Source organism: Coregonus lavaretus (assembly GCF_964263955.1).
Source record: "Coregonus lavaretus genome assembly, chromosome: 6".
NCBI classification, from domain to species: Eukaryota; Metazoa; Chordata; class Actinopteri; order Salmoniformes; family Salmonidae; genus Coregonus; species Coregonus lavaretus.
In genome coordinates this window covers 24,210,649-24,230,960 of record NC_139993.1, presented here as the reverse complement: position 1 = coordinate 24,230,960, position 20,312 = coordinate 24,210,649, and the positions used below count along the sequence as shown (strand labels likewise).

Sequence of the window (20,312 nt, the reverse complement as noted above, 5' to 3'; positions counted from 1 at the left end):
TGAGTGGACTGTGGTCAGAGATTATAATATCATGATATCTCAAATTACAGGTATAGGGGAGTAGTTTAGCATCAACCAAAAAGTAGTCAATATGAGTATATACATTGTGAACATGAGAGTAAAAGGAGTATTCCCTACCCGTAGGATTAGAGATCCTCCATATATCAAATAAGTTCGAATTTTTTATGTAGGTATTCAAGAATTCGCTTGAATAAGAGGTAGGGGTTCGCCGGGTAGAGGATCTATCCAAATATTGGTCTAGTACACAGTTAAGGTCCCCTCCAATGACCAGATTAGTCGAGCAGTGAATTTCAAACACAGATTCAACCACAAAGACCAGGGAGGTTTTCCAATGCCTCGCAAAGAAGGGCAGATATTGGTAGATGGGTAAAAATAAAAAAAGCCGACATTGAACAATCCTTTGAGCATGGTGAAGTTATTAATTGCACTTTGGATGGTGTATAAATACACCCAGTCACTACAAAGATACAGGCATCCTTCCTAACTCAGTTGCCGGACAGGAAGGAAACCGCTCAAAGATTTTAGGCAAATTGGAAACGGAATGGATCTAAGCACAGGCAAAATCCTAGAGGAAAACCTGGCTCCGTCTGCTTTCCACCAGACACTGGGAGATGAATTCAGATTTCAGCAGTACAATAACCTAAAACACACGGCCAAATCTAAACTGGAGTTGCTTACCAAGAAGACAGTGAATGTTCCTGAGTGGCCGAGTGACAGTTTTGACTTAAATTTGCTTGGAAATCTATGGCAAGACCTGAAAATGGTTGTCTAGCAATGATCAACAACCAATTTGACAGAGCTTGAAGGATTTTTAAAAGAATAATGGGCAAATGTTGCACATTTCAGGTGTGGAAAGCTCTTAGAGACTTACCCAGAAAGACTCACAGCCATAACCGCTGCCAAAGGTGCTTCTACAAAGTATTGACTCAGGGGTGTGAATACTTATGTAAATTAAATATTTCTGTATTTCGTTTTCAATACATTTGCAAACATTTCTAAAAATGTGTTTTCACTTTGTCATTATGGGGTATTATGTGTAGATGGGTGAGAAACAAAATCAATTTAATCCATTTTGAATTCAGGCTGTAACACAACAAAATGTGGAATAAGTCAAGGGGTATTAATACTTTCTGAAGGCACTGTATACAGTAAAGGCTATGAAATAAGGAACGAAAGCACTAAAAACCTATTGGGAAACAGCCTATGTTTCTTTAAGCCCCTGACTTCCCTTAGGCTTTATTAGCCACAACAGTAATTGATAGGGCAGGACTGTGGCTCTGCATTTCATCTGAGGCCACGGCTAGTTTTGGACACAGCTGAGTGGAACACCGTTGCTTGGCAGAATGGAGAAGAGAGGGGACTTCTCCTCTGTCAATATTCAGTATTGCTCATATTCTGATTAACTTGTAGTTTTGAAAACTAAAGGGTGTGTTGCATGTCTTAGAAAAATATTTTCAATATTGTAACCCAATATTTGTCCCCAATTACAGATGTCGGATCTTAATTTTCCCCCTTTTGTTGCAGGAGGAACATAATCCTGCAGCAGGAGGATTTTAATGAATATTCAATATTTAGAATCGCTGCCAGAGGGCAGCTGGAAGCGGTGTTTGTAGGCTATACAATAACTTAGACTGCAGGTCCACTTGGCATCAGTTCAAGTAGCCTATGTAGGCGTCATTAAAACTCTGTCAAATCCTGTATCTCCACCACAGCTCTTAAAGTGAAGCGTATGTCTTCACTCCTGAGGATATTTTTGTTTGTGGGTTCTTAGCCAGATGCAATCAGAGGTAAGTTGCACTTTAATATCCTTCTGTTTTTGTAATATTATATATTTCTGGAGTAAGAAGTATTTCTCAGATAAAAATCTGCTGTTTAAAATAGTGTTTTGAGGGCGAGCGCAAATCAAATGGTTAGCTTTGGCTAACTCAGAATATGACAGACAAAGTTTAATCTTCTGTTTTTAGCTCCCCATATGGTCTCTGCTTGTTGGCTAACTAGCCACCTTGTCATTGGCAGAAAGAGTGAACAGATTAATCAGATTTGTGTGGCAATAACTAACTAGCTATCACATTATGTTGTCACTAGATAAGATGGCTAAGCTAGCTAGCTGCAGTGTCAACCATGTAGCTAGCTAACGTTAGCTATATCAACCGGTCAGTCCAGCGCAGCATACTCCCACTCATTGCTCTCTCACTCTTTGCCTGGAAACCCGACGTTGAATTTAATTGAATTCTACGTTGGGCAGTAATGAGCGTTTGAATCAGGAAAGTTTCCTCTCACGACCTCTACAAGCCAGAATGTTGAATAAAATGATATTTCTACGTACTTTACCGGTTGTCCATGCGGTTGGTCCTTTTGAGGTAGGAATGTGAGACAGTGCATTCAGAATGTATTCAGACCTCTTCCCTTTTTCCACATTTTGCTACGTTACATCCTTTGAATGTAAAATTGATTGATGAGGAAAAAACGTAATTTAATCTATGCACAATGACAAAGCGAAAACAGGTTTTTAGACAATTAACTGAAATATCTAATTTACATAAGTATTCAGACCCTTTGCTATGATACTAGAAATTGCAATCAGGTGCATCCTGTTTCCATTGATCATTCTTGAGATGTTTCTACAATTTGATTGGAGTCCACCTGTCGTAAATTCAATTGATTAGACATGATTTGGAAAGGCACACACCTGTCTATATAAGGTCCCACAGTTGACAGTACATGTCAGAGCAAAAACCATGCCATGAGGTCGAAGGAATTGTCTGTAGAGCTCCAAGACAGGATTGTGTCGAGGCACAAATCTGGGGAAGGGTATGTCTGCAACATTGAAGGTCCCCAAGAACACAGTGGCCTCCGTCATTCTTAAATGGAAGAAGTTTGGAACCACCAAGACTCTTCCTAGAGCTGGCCGCCCAGCCAAACTGAGCAATCGGGGGAGAAGGGCCTTGGTCAGGGAGGTAACCAAGAACCTGATGGTCACTCTGAAAGAGCTTCAGAGTTCCTCTGTGGAGATGGGAGAATCTTCCAGAAGGACAACCATCTTTGCAGCACTCCACCAATCAGGCCTTTATGGTAGAGTGGCCAAACGGAAACCACTCCTCCAGTAAAAGGCACATGACAGCCCGCTTGGAGTTTGCCAAAACGCACCTAAAGGACTCTCAGACCATGAGAAACAAGATTCTCTAGTCTGATGAAACCAAACTCTTTGGCCTGAATGCCAAGCGTCACATCTAGAGGAAACCTGGCATCATCCCTATGGTGAAGCATGGTGGTGGCAGCATCATGCTGTGGGGATGTTTTTCAGCGGCAGGGACTGGGAGACTAGTCAGCATTGAGGGAAAGATGAACGGAGCAAAGTACAGCGATTCTTGATGAAAACCTGCTCCAGAGCGCTCAGGACCTCAAACTGGGGTGAAGATTCACCTTCCAACAGGACAACGACCCTAAGTACACAGCCAAGACAATGCAGGAGTAGCTTCGGGACAAGTCTCTGAATGTCCTTCAGTGGCCCAGCTAGAGCCCGGACTTCAACGCGATCGAACATCTTTGGAGAGACCTGAAAATAGCTGTGCAGCAACGCTCCCCATCCAACCTGACAGAGCTTGAGAGGACCTGCAGAGAAGAATGTGAGAAACTCCCAAATACAGGTGTGCCAAGCTTGTAGCATCATACCCAAGAAGACTCGAGTCTGTAATCGCTGCCAAAGGTGCTTCAACAAAGTACTGAGTAAAGGGTCTGAATACTTATGTAAATGTGATATTTCTGTTTTTTATTTGTAATGATTTTGCAAAGAATTCTAAAAACCTGTTTTTGCTTTGTCGTTATGATGGGGTATTGTTTGTAGATTGAGGGAAAAAAATGGTTTAATCCATTTCAGAATAAGGCTGTAACGTAACAATGTGGAAAAAGTAAAGGGGTCTGAATACTTTCTGAATGCACTGTATCTACAGGAACGTTTTAATTAAACTTTCCAAAGCGCTGGTAGTGCGTTCAGATTTCTATCACTGAAGCATGCGCACAAGATAAAAATACATGCACGAGACGCATGTATTCTTGCCGAGCTCGTGCGCGTGTATATATGGTTCTGCACATGCTTTGGGTAATAGAAATCTGAACGCACTACCAGCACTTTGAAAATCCTGTGGATATATCCTGTGGATATTGTCTCACATTCCTACTGCCAAAAGGACCAACCGCATGGACAACCGGTAAAGTACGTTAAAATATCACTTTCCTAATTCGTTGGGTTTCCAGGCAATCTCATTCTCTCTGTGTGTATGTCTAAATGTCATTCTGTTTTTATGACTAAGCCTATAAGCACATCTGTCAGAGTCAGTGTATCATCTCAGTAAGCTTTTTGCCATGTACTAGAAATAAAATAAAAATATTTACAGATTGTAGCGGCACAACCGAGGGGGAGGAGAATGGGTCAGCCAAGAAAAGAAAATACCCTTCAAAGTGGAAAGGAGAGGTTCGGAAGAGAAGGAGGATGGAGGGTAAATCCTACCCTGGCAAGAAAAAGCAGATTTTATGAGTTCTGTTGCAATTGATATCTGCACTGTTTGATTATTTATTACTTAAATTATTTCTTACCTGAATACCTACCTTGATGTTTAATTCCGTGCTGAAATGTCTGATTTGCATACTAGGAACATGATTGATAGTGACATTTCGATATTGATTATTTGACTGTTGTAACACTTACCTGATCCTACTTGAAAACATCACACTTTGTGTAAATCTGTTTAGTAAGCATTCACCATCACATGTACTTGAAATTATATTGTGAGACATTTTAATGAATGCTATTGGAATTGTACAATTAGTCCAATGTTTCGTACCATTTTACCTTTTCATTAAATTGAGCACATTGCTAGATATGAAGTGAACTTTGAATAAAATGTTTGCGTTTGGCATGAACGGTTTCTGTTGCAAAACATTTTGCAACAGAATCGCCGTAATGATTACACCCCTGTGCTGGAGGACATCTGCAAGATGGTGCTGGCAGGCTTAAATAATGTCAAATCAATTGTTCTAAGTTGTTCTCATTTTTGTTTGCTTTACCCTAAGGTGTAAAAAAAAATACCAAATGAAATTTGTAACTAGTACTTAAGTAGTTTTCTGACCGGATGTGTTTTTTTTAACTCTTACTTGAGTTAGTTTCTTAATAGGGCCACTTTTACTTGAGTAAATTACATCTGTAAGTACAGATTTTCAGTACTCTGCCCACCTCTGCAAATTATACATGGCCTAACTATAAAAAGTGGGCGAGCATACACACTGGAGGAAAGTTTATCGTTCTACAGTAGGCCTACATCTGTCAAATCAAATGATGGCCCAAATCAGCTCATCAACTCAGCCAGGGAATTGTTGTCCCAAAGGCAGGACGGTAGGCAGCAAGCTTAGGTCTGCATATGAAGCCCATAGAAACACATTTGCCTTATTCTGGACAGAGAGAGAGAGAGCCCTCTCGCTTCCCATTTCCTCTCTGCCTTAATCATGGTTGCAACCAAAGTCTTTCAAGATTTGTTCGCCCTTTGGTTGGTATCGTCATTGGAACAACTTCAATATTTTTTAATAGACTACGGGTGATTTCTCTATTTGACAAGCATTCCGTACAATAGAAATAAATATATTTCCTCATTTTACCACAGCAAATCTACTGTGGCAATTTACCGGACACTTCGTACTGTTATTTTATTTGTTTCCTATTTATGTTATCCAATAGTGTCTGGTATGGTCATTTCTTATCAAGATCGGGGGTGAAGTATCCCTGGACTGTCCATATTTGAAATGTGTAACTAAATCAAGTCAAAAGGGGGGATTGACTTATTTGTGCCAGAAGGACGTGGGCCGGAATCAAATCCATGCCGGCACGGTAGGCTTATATGTGTGCCCTGAAGGCAGCGGCCCTAACCGCTAGACCACCCCAGCCCAAGCCACGATTGAACTACATTTTGACAGTTCATTTGTAACCTTACGATACACTTCACACTTGTATGTCGAAGCCTAGTGGAGACCGATATCGATCTTTTGTTATTAAGCTATATAAAACAATGATTGTTAATGTGTATGGCTGCATTTCAGAGACATTTTTGTACATTTTAATGTTGCAGTAATAGAGCCTAGCGTTTCAGTGAGTGAGGGATAATATTATTTTGATAGCAGGCCTGATCCCATTGACTCGACTGCCGCCGCATGGAGAGAAGGAGAACTGCACATTTTCAAGGAATCACAAGGCTCATTTGAATTTTCCTGATGATCAAGTTAAGATCCGTCATCTGTAACTCTGCGGAAGAACTACTTCCATTAACATGAAAATTGTGGTTGCAGTTTATAGTATAAACTGTAGATAATGTTTGAGATTATCTCTTCTTAGATGGTCCTTGTATTCTGCAATAACAACCCAATTGTGTTATGAAGTGTTGTAAATTCTTAAATATGCTCTCATTTAACAAATGAGCCATTTTGGCATTTTTCACTGCCTAGATAGCTAGCTGCTGCATATCAACTTGTCTTGCACGAGCAGTGTGAATTGTTGCTAATCCAATCTGTACAATACAGCCCTGAATCCTCAAGTATTTAGTATACAGATTACTGACATACAGGGACTCTACACTACAGCACCTGCTGTTGTGAGATTTATGATTTAATCTCACACAGCCAATAAAGACCCTCATGATTGCCTGCAGATTGACTGCTTGTTTTTGTGGGGAAAGGATCTCAAGGATAATTGCCAGCATGCTTGTTTGTTTTGGGCGCTTCATTGGTCCCAGTGTCTCATTATACATTATGCCTGGAGGCCTGTATCAGATGGTGTAGGTACAGCACAGATTAGACATTGCACCGTTGTCACTGCTCTCATAACAGAAAAATAACAAGTTGTACTTGTTTCTCCTTGGTTTTGTTACCTTTTTATTACCCTTTTCAAGTAGAGACAAATCCTAACTTGAGTAGCTCAAATCGCCTCTCAAGTTGGAAATTGGTCTCATGATATTCAGAATGTTTATTAGCAGAATATTTATTTTTCCTGAAGTACCACCAATCACATTTCAATGGTTTTGGTTTGTCTTGTCTTGTCTTGCTGCCCCTTAGACAGGCGACAAATCATACACCGTGTGTGTGACACCTTGTTCTCATTCCAGCACCAGCCAAAGGGCATCTCTCCCAAGATGTTCAAAGCCCTGGTTAGCAATGGCCACCCTGAGTTCTCCTCCAACAGACAGCAAGATGCACACAAGTTTTTCCTGCATCTCATCAACCTGGTGGAGGTATGCATGTATGGCTTCATATGTATTTTCTATTAGTAGGAGCGTGTTATGGTGTACTTGTAATGATGAAAACTACTCTAAAAGGCACGTAGTGATGAATACAGTATGCCATTGTTGCAGAGGTACAGCAATTGGCAAACAAAGTCACTGGTGTTCAACAAAAGGCTCATAAGCCTAAACTGTATCTATCGGCACTGGCTTTTCAGCTTCAATGATGGCCATAATAAAAGAAGAAAAAATAGCTTTCGTGAAATGGCTATTGTAAAGCATTTTTCCGGCATGTCAATGCACCTCTGACTCGTCACACGTGGTCAATCAGGGGACCTTGGGAGAGAGGAGGTGGGACTGTATTTGACGAAACGCAGCACCCTGTCCCCAGGCCGGCAGACACACACTTGCGCTCTGAAGTGACTTTCTCAACCGGGTTAAATTTAGACCGCCCCTATCAGTTACACAGGCCAGATAATGCTTCCTATTCTGCCTGAAGTCAACACAGAAACATGCTCAGACTGGAAACCCGCCACTTTCTCTGCTCTTGCCCTTGACAAAACAATCTATCCAAAATCAGTTTACTAGACTCCGTTGCATGGCTAATTTATCTATTGTCAATGTTTTTCAACATACTGTAAGTAATTTGTGGCAGTGTTCTGAATATATAAAAACATTTTTACATGGAGCAGTAAGGTCAAGTAAAATGTAATACAGGAGCTAACAAGTCAACTTCATGTTAATATTAGTTAAAAATCAACAGTTTTCTCTTTGCTTCAGAATACCTTTTCTAATTTAAATGGGGCCCTATATTTTTACCATGAATGGTAATTGTGTATAATTTGTGGGCATATTCAGCTGTCCTGAGTTGGTTGGACAGAGATAGGCAGACTCTTACAGTAGCCTTCAATCAGCAAGTTTAGCCTCGGGCCTGCCTGCCAGCCGGCCGGTTAGAATACTTCACTGGTGTTTGGAGTAGAGCTATAACCGGAGTATTTCTGTAGCCTCTTAGAATAGAAAAGCTGCTGATGTGACACTCCATACAAGCCAAATGGTTTTAATTCAAGACCCATTGCCCCATGAGTCCTCAAATAATCACAACAAACAAGTTTGTCCCCAATGACCCCCCAATAAACAACTGCGTACCTCTTTCTCTTTGAGTTGTACATGTTTTCCACCTGTCCTACTTCATTTGTCAAGCTTTAACTGTGTGTAATTGACCACATGAAAACAGGAAGCTTGGCATGGTCCCTCTTGTGATTGATATATACACTGCTCAAAAAAATAAAGGGAACACTTAAACAACACAATGTAACTCCAAGTCAATCACACTTCTGTGAAATCAAACTGTGCAAGACAATGCTAGACCTCATGTGGCTGGAGTGTGTCAGCAGTTCCTGCAAGAGGAAGGCATTGATGCTATGGACTGGCCCGCCCGTTCCCCAGACCTGAATCCAATTGAGCACATCTGGGACATCATGTCTCGCTCCATCCACCAACGCCACATTGCACCACAGACTGTCCAGGAGTTGGCGGATGCTTTAGTCCAGGTCTGGGAGGAGATCCCTCAGGAGACCATCCGCCACCTCATCAGGAGCATGCCCAGGCTTGTAGGGAGGTCATACAGGCACGTGGAGACCACACACACTACTGAGCCTAATTTTGACTTGTTTTAAGGACATTACATCAAAGTTGGATCAGCCTGTAGTGTGGTTTTCCACTTTAATTTTGAGGGTGACTCCAAATCCAGACCTCCATGGGTTGATACATTTGATTTCCATTGATAATTTTTGTGTGATTTTGTTATCAGCACATTCAACTATGTAAAGGAAAAAGTATTTCATAAGATTATTTCATTCATTCAGATCTAGGATGTGTTAATTTAGTGTTCCCTTAATTTTTTTGAGCAGTGTGTTGATATATACAGTGAGGGGAAAAAAGTATTTGATCCCCTGCTCTTTCTACTCTGGTTAGAGCCAGTTTGCGCTGTTCTGTGAAGGGAGTAGTACACAGCGTTGTACGAGATCTTCAGTTTCTTGGCAATTTCTCGCATGGAATAGCCTTCATTTCTCAGAACAAGAATAGACTGACGAGTTTCAGAAGAAAGTTCTTTGTTTCTGGCCATTTTGAGCCTGTAATTGAACCCACAATTGCTGATGCTCCAGATACTCAACTAGTCTCAAGAAGGCCAGTTTTATTGCTTCTTTAATCAGCACAACAGTTTTCAGCTGTGCTAACATATTTGCAAAATGGTTTTCTAATGATCAATTAGCCTTTTTAAAATGATAAACTTGGATTAGCAAACACAACGTGCCATTGGAACACAGGACTGATGGTTGCTGATAATGGGCCTCTGTACGCCTATGTAGATATTCCATTAAAATTCAGCCGTTTCCAGCTACAATAGCCATTTACAACATTTTGAACGGAAGTGTGTGTGTATGTATGTATGTGTGTGTGTGTGTGTGTGTGTATACACACACACACACACACACACACACACACACACACACACACACAGTGAGGGGAAAAAAAGTATTTGATCCCCTGCTGATTTTGTATGTTTGCCCACAGACAAATAAATGATCAGTCTATAATTTTAATGGTAGGTTTATTTGAACAGTGAGAGACAGAATAACAACAAAAAAATCCAGAAAAACGCATGTCAAAAATGTTATAAATTGATTTGCATTTTAATGAGGGAAATAAGTATTTGACCCCCTCTCAATCAGAAAGATTTCTGGGTCCCAGGTGTCTTTTATACAGGTAACGAGCTGAGATTAGGAGCACACTCTTAAAGGGAGTGCTCCTAATCTCAGTTTGTTACCTGTATAAAATACACCTGTCCACAGAAGCAATCAATCAATCAGATTCCAAACTCTCCACCATGGCCAAGACCAAAGAGCTCTCCAAGGATGTCAGGGACAAGATTGTAGACCTACACAAGGCTGGAATGGGCTACAAGACCATCGCCAAGCAGCTTGGTGAGAAGGTGACAACAGTTGGTGCAATTATTCGCAAATGGAAGAAACACAAAATAACTGTCAATCTCCCTCGGCCTGGGGCTCCATGCAAGATCTCACCTCGTGGAGTTACAATGATCATGAGAACGGTGAGGAATCAGCCCAGAACTACACGGGAGGATCTTGTCAATGATCTCAAGGCAGCTGGGACCATAGTCACCAAGAAAACAATTGGTAACACACTACGCCGTGAAGGACTGAAATCCTGCAGTGCCCGCAACGTCCCCCTGCTCAAGAAAGCACATATACAGGCCCATCTGAAGTTTGCCAATGAACATCTGAATGATTCAGAGGAGAACTGGGTGAAAGTGTTGTGGTCAGATGAGACCAAAATCGAGCTCTTTGGCATCAACTCAACTCACCATGTTTGGAGGAGGAGGAATGCTGCCTATGACGCCAAGAACACCATCCCCACCGTCAAACATGGAGTTCGAAACATTATGCTTTGGAGGTGTTTTTCTGCTAAGGGGACAGGACAACTTCACCGCATCAAAGGGACGATGGACGGGGCCATGTACCGTCAAATCTTGGGTGAGAACCTCCTTCCCTCAGCCAGGGCATTGAAAATGGGTCGTGGATGGGTATTCCAGCATGACAATGACCCAAAACACCTGGCCAAGGCAACAAAGGAGTGGCTCAAGAAGAAGCACATTAAGGTCCTGGAGTTGGCCTAGCCAGGCTCCAGACCTTAATCACATAGTAAATCTCTGCAGCAGAGGTAACTCTGGGTCTTCCTTTCCTGTGGCGGTCCTCATGAGAGCTAGTTTCATCATGGCGCTTGATGGTTTTTGCGACTGCACTTGAAGAAACTTTCAAAGTTCTTGAAATGTTCCTGATTGACTGACATTCATGTCTTAAAGTGATGATGGACTGTCGTTTCTCTTTGCTTGTTTGAGCTGTTCTTGCCATAATATGCACTTAGTCTTTTACCAATTAGGGCTATCTTCTGTATACCACCCCTACCTTGTCACAACACAACTGATTGGCTCAAACACGTTAAGAAGGAAATAAATTGCACAAATTAACTTTTAACAAGGCACACCTGTTAATTGAAATGCATTCCAGGTGACTACCTCGTGAAGCTAGTTGAGAGAATGCCAAGAGTGTGCAAAGCTGCCATGGGTGGCTATTTGAAGAATCTCAAATATAAAATAGATTCCATGTGTGTTATTTCATAGTTTTGATGTCTTAATTATTATTCTACAATGTAGAAAATTGTAAACTTGTGGAATGAGTAGGTGTGTCCAACCTTTTGACTGGTACTGTGTATATAAAAATAATTTGATACATATTGCTACTGTTCAAACATGCATACAAGTAATGAAAGTCACAATATTCTCAATGTTCTAATTGATGGGAACAGCTACATTTCCAAACACTTTTTTAACTGGTCAATTCAATAGCATAGATGAAGAGGAAAAAAAGTATTCGGTATATTCTCAGCATCCTCCCGTGTGTCCTTCCCTCTAGAGAAACAGTGTGGGCTTGGAGAACCCCAATGATGCGTTCCGCTACCTGGTGGAGGAGCGTGTGCAGTGTTGCCAGACGCAGAAGGTGCGCTACACCCAGAAGGTGGACTACCTCATGCAGCTCCCTGCTGCCATCGAGGCCGCATCCAACAGAGGTAAGATCCCATAGGCAGCTGGCCCAGCCCCATGAGAACCAGCAGGGCTGCTGGCTCCCCCACAGCCCTCCTCTTCAAAGGGCATGGAGGATCAATATCTCTGAATGCCAAAGTGGGTTGGGAGTTTGCGTTTTAAAATGCCCAAGGCTGCATGTGTTTTTAAATGATCAGTCGTGCATACTGTGTATGGTGACACTTGGCTGAATTACCTAATTGTTGGGAAAATAAGTTCTTTCAAATGTCCAATATACAATCACTAAACCCCAATCATCTGAGAGTATGACAACAGCAACAGCATTTTAGGAGGATGTTTTCTGTGTTAAATAGCTTGATGTGTGTGTGACAGAGGAGCTGATAGTGTATGAGGCCAAGCGAAACGAAGCAGAGGAGAACATGAGGGCCCCTCCAGAGCCTGTGAGGGCCCGGATCCCCTTCACAGCGTGCCTGCAGGCCTTCATGGAGCCAGAGAACGTCCCTGACTTCTGGAGCTCAGAGCTGCAGGCCAAATCAACTGGAGTCAAGTAAGCAAGGTCCTGGTCTAAGGCCTGGAAGAAAGAAAGATAGACACCCCACATTGTTGAATGCTCCCGCAGTTTCAACACTGTGTGGGGATCTATCTTTCTTTCATGACTTGACTTTTTGGATCCTGCACCCAAGTTATTTTGCACCATAATATGCCTAGCCCCCTAAGATGAAAAAACAATGTTGGTAGGCTACATGATGAATTAACTATAGGGAAAATTGACTATTTAACAGTTTTAATGCCCATACACAAATGACCAAATATGAATGTAAAGCTGATCGTGTATATTGAACAAAAATATAAACACAACATGTAAAGTGTTGGTCCCATGTTTAAAGAGCTGAAATAAAAGATCCCAGAAATGTTCCATATGCACAAAAAGCTTATTCCTCTCAAATGTTGTGCACAACTTTGTTTAAGTCCCTTTTAGTGAGCATTTCTCCTTTGCCAAGATAATCCATCCACCTGACAGGTGGCATATCAAGAGCTGATTAAACAGCAGGATCATTACACAGGTGCACCTTGTGCTGGGGACAATAAAAGGTAACTCTAAAATGTGCAGTTTTGTCACACAACACAATGCCACAGATGTCTGAAGTTTTGAGGGAGCGTGCAATTGGCACGCTGACTGCAGGAATGTCCACCAGAGCTGTTGCCAGAGAATTGCATGTTAATTTCTTTACCATAAGCCGTCGTTTTAGAGAATTTGGCAGTACGTCCAACTGGCTTCACAACAGCAGACCACTTGTATGGTGTCGTGTAGGCGAGTGGTTTGCTGATGTCAACGTTGTGAACAGAGTGCCCCATGGTGGAGGTGGGGTTATGGTATGGGCAGGCATAAGCTACGGACAACAAACACAATTGCATTTTATCGATGGCAATTTGAATGCACAGACATACGGTGACGAGATCCTGAGGCCCATTGTCGTGCCATTCATCCGCCGCCATCACCTCATGTTTCAGCATGATAATGCACGGCCCCATGTTGCAAGGATCTGTACACAATTCCTGGAAGCTGAAAATGTCCCAGTTCTTCCATGGCCTGCATACTCACCAGACATGTCACCCATTGAGCATGTTTGGGATCCTCTGGATCGACGTGTACGACAGCGTGTTCCAGTTCCCGCCAATATCCAGCAACTTTGCACAGACTTTGAAGAGGAGTGGGACAACATTGCACAGGCCACTATCAACAGCCTGATCAACTTTATGCGAAGGAGATGTGTCGCGCTGCATGAGGCAAATGGTGGTCACACCAGATACCTTTTTAAAAAAAGGTTTCTACGACCAACAGATGCATATGTATTCCCAGTCATGTGAAATCCATAGATTAGGGCCTAATACATTTATTTCAATTGACTGATTTCCTTATATGAACTGTAACTCAGTTACATCTTTGAAATTGTTGCATGTTGCGTTTTATAATTTTGTATAGTATAAATGAGTGATCCATATTTATTTTTCAAGTTATTTTTCTAAATTGTAGCCCTCTCTTTCCAGGACTTCCCGTTTCGCCTCCTTCCCAGAGTATCTGGTGGTGCAAATAAAGAAATTCACATTTGGGGTGGACTGGGTTCCAAAGAAAGTAGGTGAGTAAGAGAACTGATGTCTCTCCACTAGTGTTTTGGCTTGTCTGGATCCATGATTCTTTAGTACCAAGAGGATGCTGATTTCTGTTTAACTTTGATACATGTCTATAAACATTGAAATCATATTAAGGTATAGAAGGGTCTTTAATTGAAGGCCTATAAATGCATCCTATTTTTCAGATTCTCTCTTTATCACTGGATCAATTTATTAAGTCAGTACTGTGGATCCCCAGCAGAGGGAACTGCCACATAGTGATTCACTGAGGTCCACTGACAATGCACACATACAGTGCATTTGGAAAGTATTCAGACCCTTGACTTTTTCCACATTTTGCTACATTACAGCCTTATTTTAAAATTGATTTAAATTGTTAGTTACACACAATACCCCATAATGACAGAGCAAAAATATCACATTTACATAAGTATTCAGACCCTTTACTCAGTACTTTGTTGAAGCACCTTTGGCAGTGATTACATCCTCAAGTCTTCTTGGGTATGACGCTACAAGCTTGGCACACCTGTATTTGGGGAGTTTCTCCCATTCTTCTCTGCAGATCCTCTCAAGCTCTGTCAGGTTGGTTGGGGAGCGTTGCTGCACAGCTATTTTCAGGTCTCTCCAGAGATGTTCGATCGGGTTGAAGTCCGGGCTCTGGCTGGGCCACTCGAGGACATTCAGAGACTTGTCCCGAAGACACTCCTGCTTTGTCTTGGCTGTGTGCTTAGGGTCGTTGTCCTGTTGGAAGGTGAACCTTCGCCACAGTCTGAGGTCCTGAGCACTCTGGAGCAGGTTTTCATCAAGGATTTCTCTGTACTTTGCTCCGTTAATCTTTCCCTCGATTCTGACTAGTCTCCCAGTCCCTGCCGCTGAAAAACATCCCCACAGCATGATGCTTCACCGTAGGGATGGTGCCAGGTTTCCTCCAGATGTGACGCTTGGCATTCAGGCCAAAGAGTTCAATCTCGGTTTCATCAGACCAGAGAATGTTGTTTCTCATGGTCTGAGAGTCCTTTAGGTGCCTTTTGGCAAACTCCAAGCGGGCTGTCATGTGCCTTTTACTGAGGAGTGGCTTCCGTCTGGCCACTCTACCATAAAGGCCTGATTGGTGGAGTGCTGCAGAGATGGTTGTCCTTCTGGAAGGTTCTCCCATCTCCACAGAGGAACTCTGGAGCTCTGTCAGAGTGACCATCGGGTTCTTGGTCACCTCCCTGACCAAGGCCCTTCTCTCCCCCGATTGCTCAGTTTGGCCGGGCGGCTAGCTCTAAGATGAGTCTTGGTGGTTCCAAGAATAATGGAGGCCACTCTGTTCTTGGAGACCTTCAACGCTGCAGACATTTTTTGGTACCCTTCCCCAGATCTGTGCCTCGAAACAATCCTGCCTCGGAGCTCTACGAACAATTCCTTCAACATCATGGCTTGGTTTTTGCTCTTACATGTACTGTCAACTGTGGGACCTTTATATAGACAGGTGTGTGCCTTTCCAAATCATGTCCAATCAATTGAATTTACCAGAGGTGGACTCCAATCAAGTTGTAGAAACATCCCAAGGATGATCAATGGAAACAGGATGCACCTGAGCTCAATTTCGAGTCTCATAGCAAAGGGTCTGAATACTTATGTAAATAAGGTATTTCTGTTTTCGCTTTGTAATTATGGGGTATTGTGTGTAGGTTGATGAGGATTATTATAATTTTTTTATACATTTTAGAATAAGGCTGTAACGTAACAAAATGTGGAAGAAGTCAAGGGTTCTGAATACTTTCCGAATGCACACATATAGCCTGCATCCAAACTGAAGACTGATTTCATGAAGTGAAACAGAACAATTCTGTTAAGATCCAGGCTAGTAGACACTGCCCTGAGAATAAAATCTGTTATCTAAGCTCTTGCTCTACCTGTGTTTTTAAGTACTATACATTTTTTATGCTGCACTGGAGTTGCATCGACCATACTTTTCCCCCAAAATATGCTAGGGATTGAGGAAGGTTAACTATTTTTAAGAGATGCAGTTCAAATGAGGTTAATCCTGCATCTTGCAATTGAGAGACTTATTTTTGCATGTTCTGGTTTTTCTCATATGGACCAAAAAAAGGTGTTACAGCTATATTCAATATTCTCTCATGCTGATATGGTAGCTACATCTTATACTGTACATCTTGTATTTTGTACTGTAGCTCTAGTGGTGAATGTGAGTGTAGTCATTCAGTTATCTGCTTGAATGACCATGCCCAAGTCCCCTCTGTTCTCTTTCACATGCTCTCTCAAAACTCTGGGTTGCTTTCATTAGGGCATATCGTAGCAAAACGTTCCGCAACAGGGAAACATGTTTGAAACATGTTTCTTATTGGACAAGTTCCAATTGTATTCCCCTATTTCACTCAATTTTGGAGCCATTTCTCCATTTCGAGCTGAACATGACCCTGACCTGTTTTTCCACAGATCTGTCCATAGACATCCCAGACTTCCTGGACCTGTCTCGACTCCGGGGAACAGGACTGCAGGCGGGAGAACAAGAGCTCCCAGACCTCACCCCCCCCATCGTCCTCCCTGAAGACACCAGAGGTAAGAAGGGCTGCTTTAGGACGAAGATACTGACAAACCTTTACCAATCTTATTTTCCCTCTCTACCCACAGCTGGGAGGAGTTTGACTTCCAATGACTAGGGGTTGTTGGAAGTGCCTAGCAAAGCTGCCGTTTGGGCCAAGCTATTATCTAGAACGCCTAACGAGTCACTTTTTGGGCCTAAGGCTGAGCAACAAAGAAGTGGGACTGTTTCTAGTTTACATGCTCAGTATTTCCGTAATCTCTGTTCTTCCTTCAGTGCGTCTGTAGTGCGTCTACAGTGTGTCTGTCTGTGGACCTCTTTAATAGTTTAGCAGCTACCAGGCACATCGTGTTCTGTACAGACCCAAAAACACTTGACATGTGCTCAAGGCAAGCAATAGAGCTTGTCCTGGTACCCTGTAGTGCCCCATTGACGCAATGGCTGTCTTGTAGAAGCTGCTTCAACTTTGTTAAACTACAACTCGGACTGAAACTCAACTATTTTATTTTAGCAGACGAATATAACAGAATTATCGTGTTCCCCCTTCCTAAAATGAGGCTTTATGGGTAAGTGCTAAGCGGACAAAACAAAACTCACCCCGAAATTTGCCAGATTTAGACGTCCTAAAGGTGTTTTAAAAGTGATTTAATAAAGTTGTATGAGTTCTCCTCTTATAGACTGTTCCTGAAAAAGTAACAAAGCAGTTGGCCATTTGTTTTCTCTCATAATTAAATTACTGGTACACACCTACGTAGCTCAGTTGGTAGAGCATGGCGCTTGCAACACCAGGGTTGTGGGTTCGATTCCCAAGGGGGGCCAGTATGAAAATAAATGTATGCACTCACTAACTGTAAGTTGCTCTGGATAAGAGTGTCTGCTAAATGACTAAAATGTAAATTGTACAGTTGACCGTCACACCTACATACAGTAATATAAATCTTAGTTCTCAATGTTTATAATGCATTTTTGATTTTACATCATTTGTCAGATTAGCTCCATAAATCTTAAATTAAACACCAGCCCATTGTCCCTTGACCTGAATCACTACAGCAATTAATTACATTTCTGCATCGGACAACGCCTGAGGAATTCTGATTGATTTCTGAATTTTAAGCAGTCTTTTTGCTCCTTGAACTGCATCATTTCCCATCAATTATCTTTACGGATTTAGTATTGATTTGGCATATGGTACCTGAGTTTTTTTATAGAAAAACATTACAATTAAGTTTACCACCTTGAGCCATAACAGTCGCCAATACTTGTTTTTAGTGGAACAACATTTGTAATTAAAACTGAAGTGTGACTTGAATGGTAAGGATGCTGTTTAGGTCCATGTTAGACTTTTTTTACTAACCACATATTGAATGAATTAATCTGATAGATTCAGATGAATTATATTCATGCTGTAGCTACACTTTTAGATTTAACTAGTCAAAAAAACATGTTTATGTTGGTCCTTGGAAATAATCACTTCTCTTTACTTTTCAGACAACTCGATGAACTCCTCAGATTGTAAGTATTCAATTTCTCCTATCCTTCCCCTATACAGTGGGGGAAAAAAGTATTTAGTCAGCCACCAATTGTGCAAGTTCTCCCACTTAAAAAGATGAGAGAGGCCTGTAATTTTCATCATAGTTTGCTAGAGTGCATTTGGATGATCCAGAAGAGGATTGGGAGAATGTCATATGGTCAGATGAAACCAAAATAGAACCTTTTGGTAAAAACTCAACTCGTCGTGTTTGGAGGACAAAGAATAATGAGTTGCATCCAAAGAACACCATACCTACTGTGAAGCATGGGGGTGGAAACATCATGCTTTGGGGCTGTTTTTCTGCAAAGGGACCAGGACGACTGATCCATGTAAAGGAAAGAATGAATGGGGCCATGTATCGTGAGATTTTGAGTGAAAACCTCCTTCCATCAGCAAGGGCATTGAAGATGAAACGTGGCTGGGTCTTTCAGCATGACAATGATCCCAAACACACCGCCCGGGCAACGAAGGAGTGGCTTCGTAAGAAGCATTTCAAGGTCCTGGAGTGGCCTAGCCAGTCTCCAGATCTCAACCCCATAGAAAATCTTTGGAGGGAGTTGAAAGTCCGTGTTGCCCAGCGACAGCCCCAAAACATCACTGCTCTAGAGGAGATCTGCATGGAGGAATGGGCCAAAATACCAGCAACAGTGTGTGAAAACCTTGTGAAGACTTACAGAAAACGTTTGACCTGTGTCATTGCCAACAAAGGGTATATAACAAAGTATTGCGAAACTTTTGTTATTGACCAAATACTTATTTTCCACCATAATTTGCAAATAAATTCATTAAAAATCCCACAATGTGATTTTCTGGATTATTTTTTCTCATTTTGTCTGTCATAGTTGACGTGTACCTATGATGAAAATTACAGGCCTCTCTCATCTTTTTAAGTGGGAGAACTTGCACAATTGGTGGCTGACTAAATACTTTTTTTCCCCACTGTATATACCTAACCCATTACAAAGATTTACCACTATGGAACAACTGTTATTCAAAGTTTTGCAGTTGTGACAAATGTGGTGAAAATAATTCTGCTGCAGCCGCCCCGTAACTTTGCCTACTTACAAAAACCTTTTTGGGGGCAGGTTATTTGTTATTAGCCTGTTTTTTTATTAGTAAGCACTGGGTAAGATACGGGCGGTTCCTCTCCAGTCCCTCTTTAATGAAGCCCAAAGAGAAAACAAAACCACCCTTAGGACCTGTGAGGTTTGTAAAGAGGGTGGGTGGCACTGATGTTTATTGTTTGTTTTTTGCTTGTCCTCAGCCCCAGAAATAGACGAGTCGGCGGCGATGCAGCTGGCGGAGATGGGCTTCCCTCTGGAGGCCTGTCGGAAGGCCGTCTACTACACGGGGAACATGGGCCCCGAGATGGCCTTTAACTGGATCATAGCCCACATGGAGGAGCCTGGTAAGAGCCACATTCATGTTATTCAAGCCTGATTCCTCAGCCTCTTCTGGGCACTTGTGGGGGTGGGCAGTGCATGCTCTAAAACATAACTGAAGCGACATGTGCGTCACAGCAGGAGACATGCCAGTGTGCCAGAGTCCCCAGCTGCCTCTGAGAGTATGTGTTTGTGTGTCAAAGGACTGATATATTTGCATAAATCTCAATGGGTAATTCATAATTACATGCTATAACTGCATGTTTCTTATGCAAGCAATGTAAATAATTGTTTTAATGTCCATTACTAAAACGCTTAGCTTTTGTGTGTTAGCATGCTAACACAAATTGTATTCAGCTAGCTTAAAAGAACAATGAATAGGTCACAAGACAAAAGGACACAAGTTTGGGAATCTTGACATGCAGACAGTTGGAAGAGTGTCCATTTTCACTCATAGTAGGCAACAGTAATGAAAGCTTTGGTGATAGTCAACAGTAGGGTATAACCCTTTGTTTACCAACACACACTCCTCGAGCACTGTTTGACCTGCATCACACCACATTTGATGTCACTTCCTTCACGCTCTCGTTCTTCTCCTTGTTCAGCATGTAGTGAATTATTGGCCCACCCCAGGCCTGCACTATCCAGTATAAGCAATAAAGAGACAAAACGCCCAAAAAGCCTTCCATTCTTGCCCATTACTACTCTGCCAGGTATACTTACTGTTGATCATGAAAGCATATTTTATGATTATTTGACTGTTAGCCTGTGAAGTCCTAAAGGGGAGATAATACTTTGATTTCTGAAAGAACAC

General features: G+C 41.9%; 1 protein-coding gene across 4 annotated transcripts in view; it reads left to right on the top strand.

Annotated features, from left to right (window-relative positions):
- Window positions 1-20,312, top strand: part of usp13 (ubiquitin specific peptidase 13) — a gene marked incomplete at both ends in the record, with an annotated part of 65,410 nt that overhangs the window by 33,605 nt on the left and 11,493 nt on the right. For 3 of the 4 annotated variants that reach the window (XM_084164516.1, XM_084164515.1, XM_084164514.1), the window contains 7 exons: window positions 7,167-7,292; window positions 11,774-11,927; window positions 12,274-12,448; window positions 13,951-14,039; window positions 16,480-16,602; window positions 18,074-18,097; window positions 19,381-19,524. In XM_084164516.1, the coding sequence (XP_084020642.1) occupies window positions 7,167-7,292; window positions 11,774-11,927; window positions 12,274-12,448; window positions 13,951-14,039; window positions 16,480-16,602; window positions 18,074-18,097; window positions 19,381-19,524 (835 nt within the window). The remainder of the gene's footprint in view (window positions 1-7,166; window positions 7,293-11,773; window positions 11,928-12,273; window positions 12,449-13,950; window positions 14,040-16,479; window positions 16,603-18,073; window positions 18,098-19,380; window positions 19,525-20,312) is intronic. The other variant, XM_084164517.1, reaches the window with a different exon arrangement.